Source organism: Amphichorda felina (assembly GCF_050947745.1).
Source record: "Amphichorda felina strain 45539 chromosome Unknown scaffold_9, whole genome shotgun sequence".
NCBI classification, from domain to species: Eukaryota; Fungi; Ascomycota; class Sordariomycetes; order Hypocreales; family Bionectriaceae; genus Amphichorda; species Amphichorda felina.
The window spans coordinates 270,064-295,372 of NW_028145041.1; the positions used below are offsets into that span (position 1 = coordinate 270,064).

General features: G+C 58.7%; 9 protein-coding genes across 9 annotated transcripts; 7 read left to right on the forward strand and 2 right to left on the reverse strand.

Annotated features, from left to right (window-relative positions):
• Positions 1-165: 165 nt before the first annotated feature.
• Positions 166-3,900, forward strand: ENA2_2 (uncharacterized protein; the record flags this gene model as incomplete). The annotated part of the gene is made up of 3 exons (XM_083197988.1): positions 166-426; positions 742-3,066; positions 3,148-3,900. The coding sequence occupies 3 exons, from the start codon at positions 166-168 to the stop codon at positions 3,898-3,900; spliced, it is 3,339 nt and encodes a 1,112-aa protein (XP_083045723.1).
• A 2,753-nt stretch (positions 3,901-6,653) lies between these two features.
• On the forward strand, positions 6,654-8,744 carry ACO1O0_008625 (uncharacterized protein; the record flags this gene model as incomplete). The annotated part of the gene is made up of 2 exons (XM_083197989.1): positions 6,654-7,304; positions 7,356-8,744. The coding sequence occupies 2 exons, from the start codon at positions 6,654-6,656 to the stop codon at positions 8,742-8,744; spliced, it is 2,040 nt and encodes a 679-aa protein (XP_083045724.1).
• Positions 8,745-10,196: 1,452 nt separating this feature from the next.
• On the forward strand, positions 10,197-11,206 carry ACO1O0_008626 (PP1-complex regulatory subunit GLC8; the record flags this gene model as incomplete). The annotated part of the gene is made up of 2 exons (XM_083197990.1): positions 10,197-10,266; positions 10,368-11,206. 2 exons carry the CDS (start codon positions 10,197-10,199, stop codon positions 11,204-11,206), a joined length of 909 nt encoding a protein of 302 aa, XP_083045725.1.
• A 509-nt stretch (positions 11,207-11,715) lies between these two features.
• Positions 11,716-12,149, reverse strand: LCL2 (uncharacterized protein; the record flags this gene model as incomplete). Its single annotated transcript, XM_083197991.1, has 2 exons — positions 11,716-11,909; positions 11,978-12,149. The coding sequence occupies 2 exons, from the start codon at positions 12,147-12,149 to the stop codon at positions 11,716-11,718; spliced, it is 366 nt and encodes a 121-aa protein (XP_083045726.1).
• Positions 12,150-12,244: 95 nt separating this feature from the next.
• On the forward strand, positions 12,245-13,272 carry ACO1O0_008628 (mitochondrial 54S ribosomal protein bL27m; the record flags this gene model as incomplete). The annotated part of the gene is made up of 3 exons (XM_083197992.1): positions 12,245-12,286; positions 12,333-12,603; positions 12,668-13,272. 3 exons carry the CDS (start codon positions 12,245-12,247, stop codon positions 13,270-13,272), a joined length of 918 nt encoding a protein of 305 aa, XP_083045727.1.
• An 844-nt stretch (positions 13,273-14,116) lies between these two features.
• On the forward strand, positions 14,117-16,572 carry ACO1O0_008629 (uncharacterized protein; the record flags this gene model as incomplete). The annotated part of the gene is made up of 5 exons (XM_083197993.1): positions 14,117-14,534; positions 14,627-15,073; positions 15,375-15,625; positions 15,908-16,217; positions 16,277-16,572. The coding sequence occupies 5 exons, from the start codon at positions 14,117-14,119 to the stop codon at positions 16,570-16,572; spliced, it is 1,722 nt and encodes a 573-aa protein (XP_083045728.1).
• Positions 16,573-17,269: 697 nt separating this feature from the next.
• Positions 17,270-21,641, forward strand: ACO1O0_008630 (uncharacterized protein; the record flags this gene model as incomplete). The annotated part of the gene is made up of 6 exons (XM_083197994.1): positions 17,270-17,276; positions 17,362-18,039; positions 18,097-19,475; positions 19,536-19,689; positions 19,741-20,579; positions 20,640-21,641. 6 exons carry the CDS (start codon positions 17,270-17,272, stop codon positions 21,639-21,641), a joined length of 4,059 nt encoding a protein of 1,352 aa, XP_083045729.1.
• Positions 21,642-22,504: 863 nt separating this feature from the next.
• SDH3 (succinate:quinone oxidoreductase subunit C) lies at positions 22,505-23,266 on the forward strand (the record flags this gene model as incomplete). Its single annotated transcript, XM_083197995.1, has 3 exons — positions 22,505-22,541; positions 22,621-22,705; positions 22,822-23,266. The coding sequence occupies 3 exons, from the start codon at positions 22,505-22,507 to the stop codon at positions 23,264-23,266; spliced, it is 567 nt and encodes a 188-aa protein (XP_083045730.1).
• Positions 23,267-23,520: 254 nt separating this feature from the next.
• taf6 (TATA-binding protein-associated factor TAF6) lies at positions 23,521-24,962 on the reverse strand (the record flags this gene model as incomplete). Its single annotated transcript, XM_083197996.1, has 2 exons — positions 23,521-24,521; positions 24,575-24,962. The coding sequence occupies 2 exons, from the start codon at positions 24,960-24,962 to the stop codon at positions 23,521-23,523; spliced, it is 1,389 nt and encodes a 462-aa protein (XP_083045731.1).
• Between the last annotated feature and the right edge of the window lie 347 nt (positions 24,963-25,309).

Genomic DNA, 25,309 nt, shown 5'->3' on the forward strand with positions numbered 1-25,309 from the left:
TTCCAAAGCGAGAAGACCCGGACCCGGACCCGGACCCGGACCCGCCCTTGACGCCCCGGCACTCATTCTACATAGTAGATGGTATAACCCGATCTGCCTGGCCGAATTACCTCTTCACCTGGCCGACCGACGACGGCTCGACACACGCCATCGGCCGCCGCGACCATGGGCAAGAAAGACGGCGACAGGGAGCTGGCCGTGGCCAACCATGTCTCGGGCCAGGCCAACAAGCCCATGTCGGCACCCGCGCACGCGCTGCCCTACGAGGAGGTCGCCCGCGAGCTCGGCGCCGACATACAGAACGGCCTGACGCACGAGGAGCACAAGAAACGCCTCGAAGAATATGGGCGCAACGAGTTTGGCGAGACGCAGGGCGTCCAGCCTGTGCGCATCTTTATCGGGCAGATTGCCAACTCCCTGACTCTGGTAGGTGCATGTCCAATTACAAGGGAAAACAAACGGCTCTTCCCCCCCCCTTTTTGAATTATCTATGCATCGTTTCGTTTTTCTTCTACTCAATTGTCTTTTTCTGGTGTTTTTTTTTTTGGGTTGTCTGTCACAATATTATGCCACTTGTGCCCCCCTGTCTTTCTGATGATCCCTTCTGGGCGGAGGGGAAAACCTTAATTTCAAGCTTAAATCCGCGGGGGAAGATGATGGACCCTGGCCCCATGACACGGATGCCACAATGCTACAATACAACCACCACGAAAATATAATCATGCTGACTCGCTGCTGCAGGTGCTCATCCTGGCCATGGCCGCCTCTTTTGGCATCCAGTCGCCAATCGAGGGCGGCGTGCTCGCCGCGGTCATCGTCCTCAACATCTCGGTGGGCTTCTTCCAGGAGCTGAAGGCAGCCAAGACTATGGACTCGCTGCGCTCCCTGTCGTCTCCCACAGCCCAGGCCGTGCGCAGCGGCAACCAGGACACGGTTGTCACAGCTGAGATTGTCCCCGGTGACCTGGTTGAGCTCAAGACGGGCGACACCATCCCCGCCGACGTGCGCCTGATCGAGGCCGTCAACTTTGAGACCAACGAGGCCCTCCTCACGGGCGAGTCGCTTCCCGTCCGCAAGGAGACCAGCACTACCTTTCCAGATGAAACAGGCCCCGGTGACCGACTCAATATTGCCTACAGCTCCTCCACCGTCACCAAGGGCCGCGCGCGCGGCATCGTCTTCGCCACCGGCCTCCACACCGAGATTGGCCAGATCGCTGCCGCCCTCCGTGGCAAAAGCTCGCGCCGTCGTGAGCCTAAACGCCGTGAGGATGGTACGACCAGCTTCGGTCGCTATTTACAGGCTTGGTCGCTCACTGCATCCGACGCCCTCGGCCGCTTCCTGGGCGTCAACGTCGGCACTCCTCTGCAGCGGAAACTGTCCAAGCTGGCCCTGCTGCTGCTCGGCACCGCCATTGTTTGCGCTATCATTGTGCTCGCCGCCAACAGATTCGTCTCCGATAAGCAGGTCGTCATCTACGCCGTCGCCACGGGTGTCTCCATGATCCCCGCCTCCCTCATTGTCGTCCTGACCATCACCATGTCCGCTGGCACCAAGCGCATGGTCGAGCGCAACGTCATTGTGCGCAACCTCAAGGCCCTCGAGGCCCTCGGCGGCGTCACAAACATTTGCTCCGACAAGACCGGCACCCTCACACAGGGCAAGATGATCGTCAAGAAGGCGTGGGTCCCCGGCCGCGGCACCTACTCGGTCGGTACCACCAACGAGGCCTTCAACCCGACCGACGGCGACGTCAGCTTCAAGGGCAAGGAGCCTCGCAACATTGACTTCCAGAGCAAGGATGCCGAGGGCGAGACCATCGACGCCAAGGAGCGCGTCCACTCGGATAGCACACTGCGCGACTACCTCAACGTGGCGTCGCTGGCCAACCTCGCATCCGTCACCAAGGTCGAGGACGAGTGGCACGCCCGCGGTGACCCGACCGAGATTGCCATCCAGGTCTTCGCCTCACGCTACGGCTGGAATCGCCTGGACCTGTCGTCGGGCGAGGGCGCGCAGTGGAAGCAGGTGGCTGAGTTCCCCTTCGACTCGGACGTCAAGAAGATGTCGGTCATCTTCGAGGACACGCACGCCAACAAGCAGTGGGTCTTCACCAAGGGCGCCGTCGAGCGCATCATCGGCTCGTGCCCTCGCTACGCCTGCGGCGACGACATCATCGACTTGCCCGACTCGGTCCGCGACGAGGTCCTGCAGAACATGGTCGCCATGGCCTCGCTGGGCCTGCGCGTCCTGGCCCTCGCCTCGCGCACCGACTTCCGCCACGTCACTGACAACGAGGCCGACCTCGACCGCTCCGAGTTCGAGGAGGACCTCGTCTTCCGCGGCCTCATCGGCCTCTACGACCCGCCCCGCCCAGAGTCCGCCCCCTCGGTCCGCAAGTGCCACGAGGCCGGCATCGGCGTCCACATGCTGACGGGCGACCACCCGGAGACGGCCCGTGCCATCGCCCTCGAGGTTGGCATCCTGCCTGCCCGTATAGCCGACGTGGCCGCCGACGTGGCCCGTACCATGGTCATGGCCGCGGTGGACTTTGACAAGCTGACCGACGACGAGATCGACCAGCTGCCCCTGCTTCCCCTCGTCATTGCCCGCTGCGCGCCCCAGACAAAGGTGCGTATGATCGAGGCCCTGCACCGCCGCAAGTGCTTCGTCGCCATGACGGGCGACGGCGTCAACGACTCGCCCTCGCTGAAGCGTGCCGATGTGGGCATCGCCATGGGCCAGGCCGGCTCTGACGTCGCCAAGGAGGCGTCCGACATTGTGCTGACGGATGATAACTTTGCCTCCATCCTCAACGCCGTCGAGGAGGGCCGCCGCATGTTTGATAATATCCAGAAGTTTGTGCTGCACGTCCTGGCCGAGAACATCGGCCAGGCTATCACCCTACTCGTCGGTCTGGCCTTCAAGGACGAGAAGGACCTATCCGTGTTCCCCATCTCGCCCGTCGAAATCATGTGGATCATCATGATTACCTCTGGTTTCCCCGACATGGGTCTCGGTTTCGAGGTCGCCGTCGCTGAGATTATGCACCGACCTCCCCAGAACGTAAGTTATTATCCTCCTAATTAGGTTCTACAGCAACTACAGATGTCTTTGATAATCCGCGGAACACTAACCATGTGCCAGCTGAAACAAGGCGTCTTCACACCCGAGCTCATGTGCGACATGGTCGTCTACGGCCTGTGGCTCGCCGCGCTCTGCCTGTCGTCCTTCACCCTCGTCCTCTTCGGCTGGGGCAACGGCCTGTCGGACATTGGGCAGGACTGCAACGACAGCATCCACGACGGCTGCGAGGTCGTCTTCCGCGCCCGCGCCACCACCTTCGCGTCGCTGACCTGGTTCGCCCTCTTCCTCGCCTGGGAGATGGTGCACATGCGCCGGTCCTTCTTCCGCATGGTCCCCAAGAGCACGCGCTACCTCACCCAGTGGTGCCACGACATCTGGCGCAACAAGTTCCTCTTCTGGTCCATCATTGGCGGCATCGTCACCATGTTCCCCATCCTGTACATCCCCGGGCTCAACACCGAGGTCTTCAAGCACACGGGCATCAGCTGGGAGTGGGGGATCGTCTTTGTCGAGTCGGTACTCTTCATCGCCGGAATCGAGGCCTGGAAGTTTGCCAAGCGCGTCTACTTCCGCCGCAGGGTCGCCAGGGAGGGCGTCGGCGCCAAGGCCGACCTCGAGGAGCGCACATTTGGCCACTACTTTAAGCACGCGCCCAGCTCGTCGAGCGTGGACCGCGGTGGTGATGGTGGCGGCAACAGCCCCAACGCCGAGAGCGATGCAGAGAAGGCCACTGCTAATCACTCGTCTTCGTCGTCGTCGCCGACGGCGTCGAGAGGGAATGGCGCCGATGAGAAGCAAAGAGCCGAAGTATAAAAGTCCTCGGCTTTTGTCCTTTGTAACGGCCACCAAAAAAAAAAAAAAAAAAAAAGGGAACACCAATTTCTCTGCATCAGGGAGCATAATGAAAAGGCAATCTCTGTAGTCTTTTATTTTTGTTATTGTTGTTTTTTATACGATGCCATACACGACTGCATACACCCACCGACCACAAGGGAGGGCCAGGGATGGGTGAGCAATGAACTCCCAGGAGGAGAAGAGAAGGATGGAATGAGATACCAGTGTGCTGCAAGTCAGTTTGCGTGCGAGGATATCCGGGAGTGTTTTGCTTTTTTAACGATGGAGTTGCTATTATCAATGGGAAGAAAAACTCGAGCCATCGAGATGTGGTTGGGTATGAACTTGGCAGAGGATAAAAGGAGAGGGACAAAGGGGGCATCGGGATGTCTTACCTATGACCGAGGTATTTTGAATAAACCAAGCGGTCATCTACTCGTACTATATCCTTGTGGACGCTAGAGTTTGTATCCCACATGCCGTCGATATTATTTCTCGTATTGATCGTCTTACTGAGAGTCAAGAGAATGATGTTCTCCCAGACAAACACGTACGAGTGCTCGTAATATTCCCAACATGAAAGCTGATGCCTGGAGTTTGGTGATGCCACACGCGAAACTGCAATACGCATGTCTCACCATGGCCTCAAACCTCTCATCTCCGTGCCGTTTTGTTATCTCCATAAAGATAAGCAAGGCTCGGGTACGGATATCCTGTTCATATACGGACGACTAGGTGAGCAACTGCCCTACACAGAGGCTTAAAGTAGTAGCCTCGGCTGGGAGCAAGAGGTGAGCGATGGGATGAAAGCAGCGGACGAGGGCGGGAGAAAAACCAAACTGGCTAGGTTCGCCGAGGGACAACGTTGCATCGCGGCAGAGGCTCTGGGCAGTGGGAAGACTTGGTTGGACGTGGCACAATTCTCCCACTGCCGGATCGGCGTTGGGGCCCCCCTCGGAAAGAAGAGTGATGGGCAACGGGGATTGTTGCGTGCCGGGAGACATGGCTTGGGAGGGGGGGTTCCAACTGGTAAAGGTGTGTCGGAGATGTTGATGATAGGCAACCATGCTTGCGGTAACTGTCCACACTATGTATAATCTGCCACCATCATGCGACGGGCGCTAACCAGTGTTTAAGGCTGCTGCTTGAACGTGGTGCTGACGGGGCATCTCTTCCGTGTCGAGGGTTGGGAATCCGGAGTTGAGACATGGGCAACGGCGAACCCCGCGGTGGACGATACAGGTGGGATATCCGGTCATCTGGCTGAGGTGCAATCCATGGTAAATGTTCGATCTGGAAGAGGAGGAGAGAATCGGGACTCTTGCCACGAGTTGAGATCAAGCAGGACATGCGAGATCAGTGCAATGCACCTGCCAACGGATACGGTAGGTACTTGGGAAGTTGCGAGTATTAGTATCGTTCATCTTGGAGAGTGCAGAGCGCAGCCAGTGCAATGGTGCTGACAGCCACAAGGTGACGGGCCAGTCATGTCTGCAGCGAGGTTTCAGGCGGAGGCGCCCGGCGTCGGCCAGCACTGAGGTAGTACGAGCAGTAGTAGAACTGGGCTAGCACCAGCTGATATCTGGCTCTCCGTGGCTTCTGGTTGGACGACTGTACGAGACGAGGAGACGGCATGGCAGCTTGTAATCGTACTATGTGTACATGTTTAAAGTAGGTAGGTGGCAAGGTTGCCTAGTGACTGTCAATACAGCAGCGTGCGCTCCAAGATGTGCATGCCATGGCTGGCAATCTGGGATCGCATTCCTCGATTGGGGCTGATAGTGGGCTGCTCACTGGATCTGGCTGGATCTCACTGGATCTCACTGGACCCTGTTCTGTAACCTGTTCTGGATGGATTCTCCGGCGCTCCATCCAGTGTCCATTTTGGCAAGGGCGGCGCGGGTCGGGACCGAGGAAGGCACACCCGTGTCCCGCGACCCCCAAAAGACCCCAGCCACCCAGGGCGCCAGAGCCACCTACAGGCCAGAGTTCACCACCCCCGTTCTCCACATCCACCCCCATCCCACGACCATCTCCACAACCACTGCAGCCCGTCCCGTCCGCTGCAGCTGGTGATTCCAGTCCACTCACTGTCCATCCACCCTCGTCCCTCGTTCACAATCGACGTGCTGCCCTGCCGTCCTGTACATCTCCGGCAGGCGGCACGCATCCATGATCCTGCTTCTTCATCAGCCCAGCGCATATTATTCTTAGCCCTGTCATCCTTTGTATCAAGCCATTTCTTGCCATTTGCATCCTTGCCTATACCGAATACGTCGTCTTTCTCCCATAACCACCTCCTTTTCCTGGACCACACGTCCACTGTTCACGGTCCACCGCCCATCGTTACGCAAAACCGCAGCATTCTGCACCATCTTGCGACTGTGCCGCCCGCCCCCAACGAACAACCTCTCCCCAGTCCTCAGTCCTCACTCGTCCGCCTTGAGAGACCGAACCCCATCTGGGAAGCCATCTGCAGCGACTCCAGCGACCAACACCTGGAGCCCTGTCAGCCGTCAGCCGTCAGCCTGTCAAGCCCTTGCCCGCAGGGCCACAAACACCCAACGCCCCCAGCCTGCCCTGAGGAGCCCGTCGGCTCTCCGCCCTCGTACGACCGCCGTTGAGCCCATTGCAGCCCACTGCCTCTCAGGCTCACCCTCCAGTCACATCGCCCAGGGCGGCGTAATACTAGCAGTTCGCCCCTGCGCAGAGAACCCCGCCCACCGCCCGCCATGCCACACATGCGCGAGGTCAAGACGTGCGACCGCTGTCGCCATTTCAAGCGCCGCTGCGATCTTCTCAAGCCCGCCTGCTCCCGCTGCGTCCAGGCCGGCGTCCGCTGCAGCTTCGAGGCCGCAGGCGACTCCTCTTCCACGGCCACCTCGTCCACCGTCAAGGCTTCGCTGTCCCCAGACCCAAACGTCGAGGACACCGCCGACAGCCAGATTTCCCCTTCCGTGTCGGCCGAGGATGCTGATCAGGTCCGCTCCGTGTCCTTGGCTGGGGCCGCTGACGGCGCCGCCCTCCTGGACGGACCTACACCCGGTGGCTCATCCTCATCCGCCGCCGCCGCCCCTACTGCCGCCAGTGGCCAGCGTGTAGTCCGTAAGCGTAAGCGCAATTGTTTGAGTTGTCTACGCTGTCATCGTCTCAAGGTCAAGTGTGACAAGGACCTGCCATGCGGCCGCTGCAAGTCGAGCGGAAACGGCCGTGAGTGCTACTACAGCTACAACAAGGGCCCCAACGGCGGCAAGTTCCCCTGTCCAACCGTCCCCAACAGCTCCCAGCCGTCTGCCAGTGATATTACCAAGTCTACCCAGGCAACATGGCATGTCAGTCATGAGCCTCGTGGCTCGAGCCACTGGAAAGACTTGATGACCAAGGTACGTCTGCTCGTCTCCATTGCGACTGAAGTACGTCCTGACCTGCTCTAGATTGGTTCTCTGACAACAAAGGAGTCACCGCCCCTGGCCGCGGCCCTGGAGAATGTCGCGACCAACGCTTGCCTGGCTAACTTTACCTTGCCCGGGAACTTCCCTTTTGGCACACCAGGTGCTACCAAGTACTTTGCCCGCGATGCCGTCACTAGACTCATCGAGAGCGAGCGCCCGCGCTGCCAGATGTACATTGACCGATACGTCAACCTCCTCGACTGCATCAATCCCATCCTCGATGTGCCTCAATTTCAGCGTGAGCTGGAGCAGTATTGGCAGGACGCCAATTCGATGAGCCTGTGCTGGATGGCCCAGCTTCTCATGGTCATGGGCCTGGGCGCCTTTGCCGACCCGACCAAGGAGGAGCCCAGCATCGCCACAGAGCTCATGATGGGAGCCGAGGCCTGCCTCATGCAGACGCCCTTCATGTTCCGCCCGACCTTTGCGACGCTCAAGGCCACATGCCTGATGGTGGTGGCCAAACAGACCTGCAACCCGACTTGCTGGTTCACTGACTCTTGCTGGTCGCTGCTGGGCCTCCTGGTCCGCATGTCCTTCATCTTTGGCCTGCCGCAGGATAATTCGGAGGTGCTGGACGAGAGGGAGCGCTTCTCTCGCCGCCGCCTGTGGCTGACCATCATCTACCTCGACATCAAGCTCTCCATGCCTACGGGCATGCCGCCCCTGACGCGCCCGGACGAGCTCAGGTCGCTCAAGAGCATTTCCGACCTTGGTGAGCACAGTGGCCTGCAGCAGGTGCTTGCCGAGTCGCTTCCCACCGTCCTGAGCATCCTCGTTCGGCTCAACTCGGACAGCGACCAGATCCCCTACCCCGACGTCCTCCAGTACAATACCCAGATCCGCGCCCTCATGTCCCACGCACAACGTGTGTGCAGCAACCCACTGCAGCGCATGACTGTCGACATCTACCTGCGACGCTGCCTCATGGTCCTTCACCGCCCCTTTGCGCTCCACCTCGACGGCCCGACCCTGTTCCCTCAGTCGTACTGGTCCTCGCTCGAGTGCTCCCTCGCCGTGCTCATGCACTACCGCGACCTCTGGGACGAAGAACCGAGCCACCGTCATGACCTCATCGGCCGTGCCTTTACCCATGAATTCTTCTCGGCCTGTCTGCAGACCAGCGTGCACGTCCTTCGCGAGGAGGCGCCCCTGGCGGGCGCCTCCACCATCGTATGCGACATCCCCCCGCGGCAGATCATCCTCGAGACACTGCGCAGCTGCGTCGAAATCTGGGGGGGCGAGCAGGACAAGAGTGTGTGCTGGCGGACGTCATACAATATACTCGACAACATACTGGGCCTCATGCCCGAGTCTGGAATGGAGATGGAGGCCGGGGACACGGCGATGAGCCACGAAGCTGGACTTTGATGGCTCTGATGGCAAATGCGATACGACAACATTTTTTATTTCGACATGCTGAACGAACTTGTTTTGCTAAGACTTTTTTTTTTATTACTAGGACACTCATGTACAGACACGACAGAAAACTACCGTGGTACCAGCCGGTGAGAAGGACCTGCATTGGGAGAGCACAGCTACTGTTAGCTAGTTACGACTGCGCACTACTATCCACGTTTTGATACTTGGCAGAAAGTCAATTAGTGCCGGCGTTATTGTCTGGTTGGAGATTATTGCAACGGGATTCGGACATCTTATTATCCCGATTTGCGAAACAGATGTGCCTTGGCGCACATGCTCGGCCATGGCTGCGAGATTTGATCATACGAACTTTTCTTCTCCAACCGGACAGACGATCGGTGACGTGAGAGACTCATCGGAATGAAGGCGGCTTATCAATCACGGGGATAGGCAGCCCTCTGCCATATGTCCGTGGAATGTCGTAGACACAGCGTGGTGACTAGGCTGGCTGGCTCAGGGGATAAGCCACACGGTTGGGGAGAGGCCAGACGGGAGGACCTGGTGTCGGCCAGATGTCCAACTCCTGAGCGCGGAAAGAAACAGCCGAAGAGTATAATTACTACGAGTACTACGTAGCAATCTTGTCTAGCAGGAAAGCAGGCTCCGCGCCACGAGGAGGCGGGATCTTTTGCTGCTGGTGCCACGGGAGCGGCATCGAGAGTGTCTCGGTAAGATGGGGCTCGTGCCTGGGCTGTGTGACGGAGGCGGGGGACCTCTGTTCAGAGGGGATGGGCCATGGCAAGTGAGGAGGTGTGAACTTTGTGGTGCAGAAAATGCATCAGTCGAAGGTGCTCTGCCGATATGAAGGGGCGCAGTGTGAACAGGTCACGTTGAGCTGTGGTGGTGTGAGAAGTTGAGAGTGATGTGAAGCGAGGGTTGAGAGGTTCCCCACATCAGCTGCAAGCAACACGCTCCCCCACCACCCGAGCACCACCCGAGCACCACCACCAGAGAGGCCTGCCACTGAGGGGACCTTCAGTGAATGCCGTCATTGTCGGATGGTGAAACGCTCCCAACCACCCTCTTGGGCTCCCAATAAATCCTGCCACTCACGGACATCGACATTCTTGCATCGTCCCTGCTTTACGAACACCATCCTAACGAGCCAAAAGACAGCCCGCACACGCCCCAAGCCGCCACACTCAAAGCCACCCGTGGTGCCAGGTCTTACAGCCGGCGATTCCTTAGGCCTTAAATCCACCACCCAGCCCAAATAGCCTCACGTGCGGGGCGGCCGAACGCCTTTGACCTTGTGCCACCTCCTAGGAGGGGCCGAACCTGCACTTTTGATCTGCTGGTCACGAACCAAGCCCGCCACAGCTGCAGGTCCATCGTCTCTTCAACAACCGACATCGACGACGTGCTGTACGTGACCGTCTCAGGTCCCAGCCAATATCCACGATGGCTTCCGCCGTGCAACACTCCCCCCCGGCGCACTCCCCGCCCGGGCCCGACGCCAAACGACCCAAAGGTGAGGCCCACACACCACCATTTTCAACGTCGGTGAATGGTGATGGTGGTGGTTGTGATGATGAAGAGGAGGTCTAGAGCTGACACCTCCCCCCTTCACAGGTATCCTCAAGAACTCAACCTCGATCCAGAACATCGCCGCGCCCGCCGCCTCGGTCGAACCCCACCGCCGCGAGCGCTCCATGTCCAGCAAGGAAATCACCATCGAGAACACGCACATCAACGCCGGCCACCGCCGCTCCTCGTCCGCGGCCGGCCACCCGCCCCCCGCCTCGCGCCGCCAGTCCTCACACGGGCCCCCGGACGGCCCCGCCGCCGTCGACGGCGAGTCCGGCCACCGCCTCAAGTGGGACGAGGCGAACCTATACCTGACGGAGCAGGAGCGCACGGCGACCATGAAGATCGACGAGCCCAAGACGCCCTATGCTAAGCACTACGATCCCGCGGAGGACCCCTCCGACGAAGACGAGGACGACTACGAGGGGGACACGCCGGCGGGCGGCGTGGAGGGTGCTGGTCCTCAGCGCAAGGCTGCACGTCCTCCTGCTGAGGACGACATTCCGGGCCTGTCTCTGGGCGAGCCGGAGGAGGCGATCCCGGAGCGCCCGGCCGCCACCGCGACAACGGTGGCGCAGACGACTCTTCCGGGAGGAGGAGGAGCCAGCACCGGAGAGAAGCGCGCGCACGTGGACGACGAGAGCGTGGGCGGGCACGACACGGACGGCGAGGACATGGTGGGCCTGTCGGCCGAGGAGCGCGAGAAGCACCGCCGCTTCGAGGAGGCGCGCAAGAGGCACTACGAGATGAAGAATGTCGCGGCGCTGCTGGGGAACCCGGAGACGCTGCCGGACGACGAGGAGGACGACGACGACCAGGATGATGGGCCGCGGGGTGTGCCGCCTGTGCCGCCGCTGCCTGCGGGACTTAATGGGTCCAAGTAGGTGGTCTGGGCTGGGCTGGGCCGGGTATCTTTTGTCGTGGTCTGGTGTGGAGGGAACCGCTGCGCGGAGGGGGGCTGTAGTATTGGGCTAAAGCTTCGGTTTTCATTTGTTTCTCTTCTATTTTGATAATGATGGTGCACGGTGGGCCTATACGGCCGTCTACCTAGGAGGATATTATGGGACACCACGGTTTATGAGGCGTTAGTGAAGAATACCGGGTACAGGAGGACCTTCATTGACGTGACTGGGAGGACAAAGATGACCGGCTCGTTGAGGAGCCTCTTACGACGAAGACGCAAGGTTAACGTATGCATTGCAATGACTGAATAGCATAGGCATTCACCTCTCGAACAATCCATCTCTCTCCCTCTCTCTTGCAGGCAGTGTGGTCTGATATCTATAACGGCGCATTCGCTCGCCTTGGTCGTGTCTATACATGCAGTCGTGAATGCATACTACCGCTACTAGCAGGTAGTACTAGTAGCATGTCTCCCATACTTTTAGGCACCCTACAGGAGACCCTTCCTCGCCAATTCAATCTTGCGCGACGCATCGGTGGGCTTGAACCCGCCCCGGGAGACGCACACCTTCTTGCCCTCACCCAGCTCGAACTTGTCCTCGTGTGCGTCCCAGGCACAGGGGCAGTGGTGAGGGAAGTGCACACATGCAAGGGTGTCCGGGCAGAGGTATCGGTCACAGACAGCTGGCATTGTCAGAAAACCCTCTTTTCAAATATACATCCTACACAATGGGGCCAAGACTTGGACGTACAGCTCTCGTAGCGGTGGCGGTAGTGGGAGGCGTCGCTGGGGCTGTTGGACGAGTGGTGACCGCGCCCGTGGCCGGCGTGGCCGTCGTCAGAGCCGAACATTTGGTCGAAGAAGCCGCCAAATTGCGCATTGGCAACGGCCAACAGCGAGAGGAGGGCGATGAGGTATCGCATTTTGGCGTCGTCGAGTCCTTGTTGGGAATACTTGAAATGGAAGGGAGCTCGTCGTCAAACAAAGAGCGGCGTTGGTCCGTTAATGACGAGCTGGCATGTTCCGGGATGTTATCGATAAGGAGCCGGGGGTTGCAGGGGTGAGTGGTGGTGACTGACTAAGCGCCAGCTCAAATTTCAAGACAGCTCGGAGCGGCGACGACCAACGACCCATTCATCCGCAGCAACGAAAGCAGATCGACGCCTGCCATGCGGTTCCTCACGATGCAGCGCCCACTGGCAGCTGTGGCTGGGGCCCTCGCCAGGACGACTGCGATACGGACGATCCCGACCGGTGCCCAATTGACCAATGCCCGCGTTCAGGGTGTGCGATACGCCTCCGTCAAGTCGCAGGGCGCGTACAAGAAGAAGAGCAAGAGGGGAATCCCCAAGAAGATGGGTGCGAAGCGCACAGGTGGTATGTCTATCTTCCGTGATGTGTGCTCTCTCGGGAGGCTCTTGCATGGCTGACAGTATGGCAGACCAATTCGTCATCCCCGGCAACATCATCTACAAGCAGCGCGGCACGCTCTGGTGGCCCGGCGAGAACTGCATCATGGGCCGCGACTTCACCATCCACTCCATGGCGACCGGCTACGTCAAGTACTACCGCGACCCTGCCAAGCACCCCGACCGCAAGTACATTGGCGTGACCTTCAACAAGGACGACGTGCTCCCCTACCCGCAGCACGCGGAGCGCCGACGCCGCCTGGGCATGACGCAGCACCCGATCAAGGCCCAGCCGGCCCAGCCGGCGCTCTCGCCGTCGGGCATCCCCTTTGAGGTGCGGCGCGTGGTCAAGGGCGAGCCGGACCGCCTGCTGCGCCTGCGGGCCGACTACAGCTACCGCGAGGACAACTGGCGGATCGGGCGTCTGGCCAAGACGACGGGCCTGCGGACGACGCGGTTCCGCACGCGCAAGCAGTACTTCCGGCATCGGCGGTGGAGACGCGAGAGGGAGCTTGTGGGCCAGAAGAAGGCGGCTGACGAGAGGGCGCGGCTGGGCGTGGACCTGAACCAGGACAAGAGGCCGCTGAGCAAGAAGCAGCAGAAGCAGGCCAAGAAGGCCAAGAAGGCCAAGAAATGAAGGAGTGTGGAAGGGTGGTTGAGCGCGGCATCGGGATAGTATTGGTAGTACCCTATCTGGTGCTCGGTGTATAACATGTCAAACTGCTGTATACTAGAGAGGTTCTTGAACAGGAATCAGGTTCATTTTTTCCATCAATGATTTCCTCGAGCACCCACGGATACTAGTACACACTTTTTTGTTTGCCTCGCTTTTCTGTCAGTCTGTTTTTTTTTCAGGCTCGAGTATGGAGTAATGGTGCAAGACTGTAAGGTAATATCCAGCAGTACAGTTATTAGGAAGACAGGCGAGTGCTAATAGAGGCAAGACCGCGTGCGATGAGGTCAAATCGCAGTTCCTGGCTTCCGCTGACTTGGAGAAAACAACATCCTTTATTGAATGATACCTTTCCTCAATCGAGCCTATCTAATTTTCTTGGTGACAATTATCACCACCTTAATAGTAATGAGTTGACAGTTGCGTACCTAGTAATTAGTAGTTTTCATGAGGCAGGCTTGATGGCCACTCGATTTAGTGCGAGGAAAGTGCCATGTACCCCCCTGCCGATATATGCGGAGAAGTACATGCATGCGCGCTCCACGTCGGCGCGTCTTCTCCATCAACCTCACTCGACCTCCGTCGAAATTCATGATGAGACCCTCACATTGAGCACTGCCATTAGCAGGGCAAATTCTCCCAATCACATAAACCTTCACATCTACTCTTACCCCTCACTGCGGCGACTTTTGCACATTTTCTCGCCTAGCACGTTGCTTTCCTCTGGCGCCTCCAAACCCTGATTAACGGCAGTCAAACATCACTAGAAGAGGTTCTACGGCGGCGACACCGGCCAGATATTGATAAAATGGATAGCGGGGCCTCTACTCCTGCGACAGCTAAGAAGCCTGCCGTGAAACGCACCAATGTCACGCCCTGGAATGCCGCTATCATGGGTAGCAAGGCATCCTCCTCCATAGCCTCAGCGGCGGGCACCCTGGCAGCATCCCCATCCAACCAAACGGATAATACCAGCCCATTACCGGCTCGCATCGTCAGTGATGTTCCGCTGCCTTCAGCTGAACCGCTCCAGAAGAAGTACCCCAATGGGCTAGCGGGGACCGCCAAGATGAAGGCACTCCAAGAGCAGTGGGAGAAGAATCAGGCTGATCGACTATCGAGCCCCTCGAAACTGGCCTCAGTCGAGGGCTCAAAACCACCTGCTGTGTCGTCTCATGGTGTAAACTCTTCAGCTAGCCCCAAGCCATCAGTCAAAAGCTCGTCAGGTGAGCCTCCCCTATCTCCAGTTGTCCACACTTCTCCCCCTCATGCAGCCTCCCGTTAGCACAAGGCCTGCGGCTATCTAACTCATCCAAAGCTACCTCAAAGCAGGCTCCTCCTGTCATATCACCGGTCCCCATCCCAAACTACGCGTTCTCTAGCAAGCGCTCCAGCATGGGGATGAATGGGACCCCAGAGGCGCCGTCGCCGAAGCGGGCACGACCTGACACCCCCAAGGCGAAGATTATAGCCGAGGCGCAGCGCGTTACAGAGGCTGCTACGTCTCAGCATCCGGGCCAACCTTTGACATCCCAACCCCAAGCGCATAGCAAAGAGGTAGGGGCAGCCACCTCGGGCCGGTCCACTCCCACAACACCCTCCTCGGTGCCAGCGAGGCCACCAAGTACTCAAACCAAGCCTTCCCTGCCTCCGGCGAATGGGCAGACGTCACAACAGGGGCAAGGCTTAAAGAAAAATAGTTCAGGCAAGACGATTGACATTATTACCGAGACACCAGATGGCCGCCGGTATGGAGAATACAAAGGTACGTTTGTTGCTGCCCATTGAAAACACTAATTGGATTGCTTACCAGCCCATTTCAGTTCCCGGTGGGCAGATAATTCCCGCTTATGGTGCCCTCATCCCTATAGGATATTCCCCTCTAGATACCGACCAGGCCCCCTTCATTTGTCCGGTGCAAAACTGTCGTCGAAGAGTGGATACGATCCGGGCACTCGGAGGCCACTTCAGCGCTGCACATGCCGCGACAGCCTTCAACGATAATGGGGATGGAACACTATCCACCGTGGGGATGTATAAAAGGGAAGGGCTTAAACATGCCCCAGCCATCATCATCTCCCAGGACCCGTTATATCCAGACGCCTCTGCTCTACCTGAGCCAGCGTTGTCGTCCGCGAACCAAATCCGAACGTCCAAATCCTCACTCCGTCAAAGCCCAACCCCCACTGACTCTGCTTTGACTCCGAATCCCTTGAGATTCGAGACTACGCCCGATGAGTCCGATGCTGTGTCGTATCTGCACGGTTTCCTCTCCCAGAAGCAGATCACGCCAGCAAGGGAGGATATCATGTTCATGGTGAACCTTCCCCGACGCCGGGATCTACCTGATAGTTGGTTACAGCATCACCAAGGCGAAACGCTGGGCACAAATCACTATACATGTGCCCTGGCATATATTGTTGGGGAGGAAGTCCAGGGCGCGATCAGATGCACCCAAGTTGAGAGCAGCAGGAACAGATTACTTTGCAGGTTGTCGGAAAGGTGCATTAGGTTGCCTGCTGGGATGCCCTTCAGCACGAGGGAAACATTTTCGAGGATCCTGACATGTGTCGGCTGCCGATACTGGAGCCATCTTCAGAAGGCCGCCAATCCTTGCGACTGGAACCACAACCGTCGTCGCCCTGGTAGTCACAAGCCATCTACTCCAACTATGGCTAAGAGAGAGGACAGCCGTGAGAATAGCTCTTCCGGATCTATGGAGCCTGAGATGCCTCCTGCTGACCCGGAATCATGGCCGCTGCCTAACGGTCTCCGTAAACGCAGATCAAATCCAGCTGTCGCTTCCAACAGCTCCTCAGTGCCCTCAGAGCAGGCGGATGACGGAGACGTCGAGATGGAGGACTGGGAGTTTGCACCGGGCAAGAAGCTAGAAAAGACGGAGACGGAGAGTGAGTGGTCTAGACCCAGCCCACATGATCAGGCCTGTTCTCGCTGACACGCATCGTAGGTATTGCCTTCTCAGCGTCGTACCTTACGAGCCCACGGCCTATCATTATTGCAGACGACATCAGTATCAACCGCATCCGCATGCCCCCCGGCGGAAGCCAGCACTGGTCAGCCGAGGAGGACAAACTCCGGTACTGTGAGGTCATCCAAGGCAAGGTACAGCTCAAGTCCGGAGGCCAGTCATTTGCGGTCGGCCAGGGCAGCGTGTTTATCATCCGCCCGGGCATGGCCTGCACGGCTGAGAACCGGAAGTACACCGAAGCCGTTCTCTCATGCCATACGAATTCGAATTATTAATTTATGCCAGCGAATGCGCAGGGAAGGGCCTTCACCCAAGCGGCATTCCACCTTGCTCCGCGTATTGCTATAAACTCGGTCTGACTATGTGCTATTATCGGAGATTCTCATCATCAAGGCGGAAATGGGTGGCTACGTAAGGTATGGAGCACGGGTTACCTCACTATGGATTTTAGGACGGCGCTTTTTGAGGAAGCATACATGAATAGGTACACGGTGGCAACACCACGGTGAAAACTTGCAGGTAGAAATTAGCGATTCTAGGTAGAATTGACGATGAGATTGAATTTGCAGCTCATCTGGGTGGCGTTTCCAGTCCTCGAGGGAGACGGCTACTCCCATGTGCCCCTGTCACGGGAAGCCTGACATGTCTCATATCAGCTGTTCAGGTGGTCACCCCGTCGCGGCGCAAGTTGCGTATACCCCACAGAAGTACGGGGAGAGGGCGTCACGAGCAGGTGGAGCGCTACGGGATTTCTCGCCGTCGATACCACATTCCTGGGAAATGCATCCGGGAGGGCATGTCGTGACCTCTGCTGGGAGGATCTGCCTGGTGGGCATTTTGGTGAGCGTGATGCTGGCTTCATGCTGGCTTGATGCTGCGTTCGTCATAGAGCCTTGACGCGGAATGATGCGCCTGTGGCTTTTATAGGAGCTGGTCCTCGAATCTGTAGAGTGGGAATCCCCTCCCATCCAGATGGTTTGTCCGTGTCTTATTGACTTGTTGGAATATCTTCAGTTTAGTCACTTTGTTGAAGTTCGAGGTCCACTGATAGAGGATGGCACCAGGCGCTGGCCGGGCCAACAAGACCCCTAACAGCGCTATAATCGAGGGCCAGCGGTCTGCCTCTCTGCACGTCAACCCACCTGGGACTCCTCGCAGTCCCCCACCACTTCCCCATGAGCAGGAGAGAGCACTGAGCCTGGAGACGGACGAGACCGATCTCAAGAATGACAGCGATGGCAAGAGGTCGCAGGAATCCAGGAGTACTCGGTTCATCAAGGATCCAGCAGGCCCTCTCACCCACGATGAGACGACCGTCGACGTGATCACGGTGCCCTGCCCTGGAGGAGACGCCCTCGGCAGCTGGAACCGAGACGGGCTGCTGGGCCGCTACTTTGGTGCGCCGTCGATGCGCGACGCTGAGGTCGAGCGCGGAGGCACTGGACCTTCATGGGTGAGGCAGGGCATCCGCAGGGAGGCCGACGTGGCCAGGATCCTGCTGTATTCGCACCCGCCCGCCATAGAGGGCACCACGCTGGGCCAGCTGGCAGATGTGCTGCTGGAGGAGTTGAAGGTGCTGAGGGATGAGGAGACTGGCGACGATGGGGTGTCGAGGCAGCGGCCTCTGGTGTTTATCGGGCACAGCATCGGCGGGCTCGTGGTCAAGATGGCCCTGGCCAAGGCCAGTCGCCAAGGTCGCTACGAGGACATCCGGAGGGACTGCTACGGCGTCGTCTTCTTTGGTAAGCCCCATGAGCCCGCAACAGAAGAAGAGAAACTCCCGTACTAACAACAGACAGGAACCCCTCACCAGGGGTCCAGCTACTTTGCCATGCCCAGCCTGGCCTCTAGTATCCAAAAGCTCCTCCAGCTCTCCTTACCTCTGCCAACATCCATCACCGACGACCTGCGCGTGGGCAACCGCACCACACTTCGCGCAGACGAGGACTTCAAGTCCATAGCCCACGATCTCCGCGTCTGGACCCTCTACGAGACCATCGACTCCCGCCTCAGTGGCGGCGAAGGCGTATCATCGGGCGCCAACAACGACAAGAAGGACACTGTCTACTTCACCGCGCCCCTGACGTCCGTCAGGTCAGCCATCCTGGGCATGCGCCAGGAGCGCATCTTCCCCCTGCAGAGCGACCACGCCAACGTCGCGTCCTTTGGCCGCCACAATGCCCACACGCTGCGCCTGTTCCTGCGGCAGCTGGCCGTCTTGATCAGCCGCGCCGATTCCAGTGTGCGGGCCACGCGCGAGGACGGCGAGGACGGCGGCAGCGGTGGCGCCCGGTGGACGCTGAATCTGGAGCAGAGAGTGAGCGTTGAGGTGCATGGCTTCTTTGAGGATACGGCGGGTGAGCCGGGGCTGGAGGAGAGGATCACGAGAGCCTGGTCCACGAGGCTGCCACTGGGGGAGTTCCTTAAAAAGGGCCCCGAGGAGTGTCTGGGAGAGAGGCTGAATGAGGTCGAGGGGGTTCCCAACGAGAACCAGTTCCTTCGATCCCGCGGTCGGACCATGTCCATGACGGAGGCTGAGAACGACAGGGTTAGGCGTGAGGCATCGGCTAGAGAAGGGCTGGGCATCAAGAATCAGTTCCTGCAGAAGGGCACGCCGCCCATCTCGCCTTTCATCCGGCCACTGGATGCGTCTCCGAGATCAGCACCGGAGGTGCTACCCTCCTCACAGCACATCCAGCGTGTTCGTCGCATCTCATCGCCTGGAGTGCAACCCACGACTCACCGAGTCCGTACTCCCTCGCGCCACTCGACGCCCATCCGCCGCCCCTCGCCCCTGATCCGCGCGGAATTCGACCAGGACCTTGTCATCGACAGGCTCTCCCCTCCGACTAGACCACGTTCCATCATGTCCATCGGCCGCTCTGTCAGTGACCAGCACTCGCAGTTTGAGTACCGAGACTTCCCACCCTTCTCTCAGCAGCGTAGCCGCAGCCATGTTGGAGACCGCGGTGTGGGCGGCGTTGATGATAGCATCGAGACATCGCCGGCACTGCCAGAACCGGTGCTAGCCATCCGCAATTTTGGAAGGGATGCGAAGAGGAGACCGAGCGAGGCGGTCGTCGTGGATGAGGTCCCCACGGCCTTCTCCCGACCAGACGCCAGCCAGCGCAAGTTTGTCTGGGTGCATCTGCCTTACAATAACCCTACCTGGGTCAAGGTGAGTAGCCCACTCGATGGAAGGACTCGGAATAAAGGGAGATAACTAACAGCTGTCTAGAACATCATCGAAACACTCCAAACCTCGTATAGAGAGGACTACTCAGCACTGTTCAGTCATGACTTTTGGGCCACGAAGCATACTCGGGGAAGGCACTCACAGCATTATGCGTACTTTGCGAAGCCTGGATGCTATTTTACTGCCCCGAGAACTTGTAAGGACAAACCCCCTAGAATTGGCGTCGCCTCATTCTGACACGCATTAGTATCCCCCCCGAGCAACCCCATGTCGCCGGCCATGTCGCCCTCTTCACAGCTGGACGCCATTTCCCTATGTCTCTTCCTGCCTTACCTCCATTTCGACTCATACAAACGCCTGCTGCGTCGCCGCAACCTCATCTTCCAACGCATCACCCGTGGGCGTGCCAGGCCGGTGCCGCACGACGTCGCAAAGTGCGGCTCGATGGAGCTGCAGGTCATCTGGGAGTTCCTCGGGCACGATCCCCCCGTCAACTGCCGCCGCACGCTGGACCAGTTTGGGTACCCGTCGCTGAGGGACACGCGCTCGAGGGACGACGACCAGATGCTGTACAAGCTGACCAAGGAGAGAGGGTGCCGCTATGGAGAGCATCACAACGACATGTACGCCCATTCGCTGAACAGCAGGTCTGGGTCATATGGGAGTCACAACAGCTGGAAGGACGGACTGTCGGGGCTAGAGAATGTGAATGACGGAGAAGAGCCGGATGATGATGATGGCCTCCGAAACGGCAATGTGCTGATGGTGGACCAGATGTGGCTCTGGGTCATTCACTCCCGTAAGCCATCCCTCTCCTCGATGAGGAAGCATACTGACAAGCCAGACACCCTGCTTTCTTTCTTCCCCAAGCGCGAGAGCGACCCGATCGAGGGGCCTCTATACCAGCAAGCCGACCTTCGAGACAGCATCTTCAACGAAGTCAATGTAGATCTCACGCGACAGTGTGAGAATGCTCTTGATCTCGCTGCACTGGCAGCCCTTCATGCCGTCACGGTTCTGCTTGACCGCGCATCTCACCCTGATTTGGAAGTGTTTCGCATCTTTGACGAGGCCATCAGCGTGCTAGTATGTAGCCCACTAGTTAATACTGAGTCTTGACGCGACGCAAACTGACACACGACATAGACCGAAAAGCTCACCTCGTCCCTCAAGAACTTTCGCGCCGAGGGCTTCAAAGACAAGGCCTCAGTCTACGAGCCCGTCGAGAACAAGGAGCGCTCCATCCGCGCACGTCACAAGGAGGAAGGCCGCCGCGCCGAGCAGGAGAACCGCGATAACACCTCGGCCCTCCTCGAGCTACGCGACCTCGAGGACGAGCTACTCGTGCTACTCCAGCTCTTCGACCGCCAGCACGCCGTCCTCTCCTCCATGCTCACCGCCTACGCCAGCCCAGCCCTGCGCGACCGCACCGCCCACGGGCGCGCCTTCATCGCCGAGGCCCTCCGCCGCGTGGCCGAGTACCGCCGCCGCGCCGACGACATGACGCAGCGCGTGCGCGCCACGCGCGACGACTACGACAAGCTACTACAGATGGTGCAGCGCCAGGCCCAGGTCGACGAGGTGCGACTCAGCAGGCTGCACGCCGACCTGGCCAGCTCGCAGAGCCGCAGTGTCCTCGTCTTCACCGTCTTCACGGTCATCTTCCTGCCACTGACCTTCTTCACGGGGCTGTTCGGCATGAACACGCGCGAGTGGCAGGATGAGAACATACCCACGCTGGGGTTCATCGGCGTCGTGGCCCTGCCGAGCAGCTTCGTCCTCGTGGTGGTGTCGCTCGTCGCGGCGTTTAGCACGCACGCGAGGAGGGTGCTGCAGTGGGTCAAGGACGTGCTAGTTGATGCGATGCGGTGGGTGTACGACACGCTGGTCGCGCCCGTCGAGGAGAACCTGCGGCAGAGGTGGTATCGCCTCGGACTACGTGGTAAGGTGAAGAACGGCAAGGGCCGAGGGAACGGCGGAGAGAAGCGGGACGCGAGGCGGGGGGTGAAGAAAGAAGTCAGTGACTTCTGGGCGAGGCACCGCCCGGAGCGGGAGAGGGGATATCAGATCCCAGAGGTGAATAAGAAGGATGCCGCGAGGAAGAAGCTGAGTGGTAATAGGGGGAAGAAGGATAGTCGTGGGAGGTAAGAAGCTACGAATACGGAGTACCCTGTGCGAGTATAGATTGGTTTGTTTTGAATAGGCCTCGCAGCGTCAACATCTTATCTATTTCTCTTACCCCCCTTGTGAAATTTACTGGCCGTCAGGGAGAGCCCTCGTGCCATGGAAACACGTCTTGATGCCACGTAGTTACAAATGTGGGAGGTAAGACAACAGCACGCGTCACGACCATCAAGGCAGCGAAAGGATTCCACAGCAGTTTGGTCATGATCTACGTACATCAAGGACAGCTGCGTCCTGACAATAGCAGGCGGCTTCCTCGACCCATAACCCATATCAATGCAACACAAAAGAGCAAGAGCTCACGAAGAAATGTAGATCTCAAAATGAAACGACACCCAGACGGGAGAGTAAACCAGATGTCGAGATTAACGACGGATCCATTCTGAAGAAATTTCTCTCCGAGCAGCCAAGGGCGCAAAGCCTGCCGAGTAGCCGTCCTCCATGTGTAGGAAGATGGCGGTTCGGCGGACGCTCGTGACTATCTGGAGAGAGAAGAAGAAAAAAAGCCGCCAAATTTCAGTCGTGGTTTTCTACGACGGGTCCGTTGCACAGTCGCTGAGTCATCGCCTCAGCACGTGAAGGTGCTCCAATCAGTCACGTGTCGTCTCCCGATGAGGAATTCGAAGCCGCTGATTGGCTGATTCTGCCGAGGTGCCGGCCACTCCGTCGGAAGCTCTCGAAACCATCATCGTTGGATCGGGACAATTGCCTTTGCGACCTTCTCGACGACGAGACACCCCCCAAACGAACGAAACGACGTCGACGATCGGGACACCCGCCACACAGTCCACGGCTACTGCCCCTACTCTCCCGGTATCACCGCCAGAATGATCGCCCAGAGGGTCGGCGTCACGGCCGTGCGCGGTAATTCCCCCCTCGTCCCCGGACCAGATTTGGTCGCATATACGGATAGCCTCAGGACGCTGACAATTGTACCTCGCAGCCGCGGCCAAGCCCAGCAACTTCCTGTTCGCGCAGAACGCTCCCAAGATCGCCCTCGCTGCGCGCCTGCCCACGACGCAGTACCGGTAAGACATCACTCTCCCGGCCTATCGAGAATCCCGGCGTCACCGGGAAGGGAAAACATATAATATACCTGGGGGAAAAAAAAGAAGATTGACTGACATCTCCCCCCGCTCGCCAGCCCCGTCACGACCTCCAAGATCTCCAACGACGAGGGTCACGAGATCCTCGCCAAGCAGCGCCTCCACCGTCCCATCGCCCCCCATCTCAGCGTGTACAAGCTCAACCAGACATGGTTCGGCCACTCGGCGTGGACGCGCATCACGGGCTGCACCCTGTCGGGCGCGGCCTACGTCTACTTCACCTCCTACCTCGTTGCGCCCCTGTTCGGCTGGCACATTGAGAGCGCGGCCCTCGCCGAGGCCTTCGCCAGCATGCCTGCCGCCGTCAACGGCGCCATCAAGTTCGCCCTGGGCTTCCCCTTCGCCTACCACTTCATCAACGGCATCCGGCATCTGGTGTTCGACATGGGCAAGGGTTTCGCCAAGCCGACGATCGTCAAGACGGAGATTGCCACGTGGGCTGCGAGCGTGGTGGGTGGGCTGTTCCTTGCGTTTGGTCTGTAAAAAGAGTACATATATGGCTTTGGGGGGATGACGAGGAGAGGGAGAAAGATGTGATAGGAATGGAGTGTTGGACGGGCGGCGGTTTGTGTAGAAGTATTAGCCTGTAAAAGGCGCTGTTCAAACCATTCATTTGTCTACATCTGCTGTAAAACCAGTTTGCCCCATCCCGAACCGTTTTGGTATACTAACTGCCCAACACCGTGCGCCAGTCCAAAGCATATACGATTAAATCCCACTCTCGACGTGAGCAGCCCTCAGCCTAGATTGCGAGCATCCAAAACAGTCGAGATCAGCTTCCTATTCCCTGAAGCGGCAATCCTGCCACCCACGATGGGTCCGATCCATTCCTTGAGCTCCGAGATATCGGAGTCGGACACGACGCCGTTGACGCCATTGACCCCATGGTCGTCCTGCGGGGCCAGCGACGCCACGGCGTGCACAATTCCCTGGACGAGCATCTGGTAATCGACCGACCCCTCTGATTTCTCCCTGAGCGGCTGCAGAATCTGCTGGTCAAACGGTTTGAGGTTGCGCAACACGAGGACGCGGACAGCCTCGGGCCCGCCGGCCTCGTACAGGCCATAGATGGCGCCGCACAGCACCGCTGGCGGCTTGGTCGGATCCAGGAAGTACTTAAGGCAGGTGCGGGTGAGTTTGGGGCGGAGCAGCGTGTTGGACGCAGCGTACTTGCGCGCGATGCGGCCAACGAGGGAGGCGGCGAGCTGGCGGAGGTCGTACTGCTCCTCGAGGGCGCGAGGCCCGTCATCGGAGCCGAGCTTGCGGGCCATAAGGCAGGTCAGGACGGGAGCGGACAGGGGGCTCGCATAGGGGTCGAGGAACAGCGTCTTGTTCTCAATAAGGGCGTTGGTGAGCTCCATCATCTGCTTGAGGGTGAAGGTGTCGTCCAGGTTATGAGTCACGCGGTCCATGATGAAGTTGATGAAGTAGGGTATCAGCTGGTGCAGGCCCGGATCATCGCGAACAGAGCCCAGTGCAGCCTGGCGCAGTCGGACGACCTCCTCGTCGGGATTATCGTCGAGGATGGCAGCCTGGATCTTGTCAAAGTATAATATGAGCTCCTTGCTGACAATATGCTTGATAGAAGGCACCATAGACGGATTATCGTTGCCGGCGAGGGCGGCGAGGGCAGGGTTTGCGCCGGGCCCCTTGGGCAGAAGCTCCTGGGATCGTGATTCGACCGAGGTCGGATTCTGGGGGATGGAAGGCTGGACGCCCTCAATAGCAAGCCAGTGCGCTGTAATATAGTTAGATCCGATCTTTCTACGAAGGTTTTGAGGCGGAATATACCAGTCAAGCTCATGTCGCGAGGAACCTTGGGAAGAGGAGCATTGATGAGCTTCTCGAAGTCAACCTCCTCGTCCTCGATGTAGAAGAGCGGCTGGCCGGGGCCCAGGCTGGCCTCGCCGAAGCGTAAGGGGCGTGTCGAGTCGTAGCCGTAGAGTGGCTCAACGTCGAGGACTCTGAGAGCGAGGGAGATGTCGTTAACGGTCATGGTCGTGCGGCGGGCGGCGCGCATGAGGCGCAAGGCCTCGATGATGACCTGGCCGATGCGGTACTCGACATCCTGGGTGAGGGCCTTGAGGGCCTCCTCGTTGAGCGAGCCGATTCCCACAGACTCGGCGACATCCTTGATGTTCTCCGGATTCCAGAGAAGCTTGGCGTCGGCGCTGGCCATGGCGTCGTTGGCTGTGGGGTGTTGTCGGCCGTGATGCGCGGTGGTCGAAGACGGAGCCGACGAGACGGGCTGTGCTGGGAGGTGATCCTTGGATGCGCCTGGGAGATGTTGGATGACTAAGCGGCTTGGATACCAACAAAAATGGCTGGCCCGCTATGGTCGTCACCCTCCAACACCACAAACACAAGGTGGGTCATCACGGACTCATCCACGAGAACATGTGTTCATGAACACAATAAGTATATACAGGACTTTGTGTGTCAAAGGCGATGATTTCCCAGGACAATGAAGGCCTGGCCAGTCAGCACCCAAACTCGCAAACAAGGTCATTATCCCACGACCAAGAC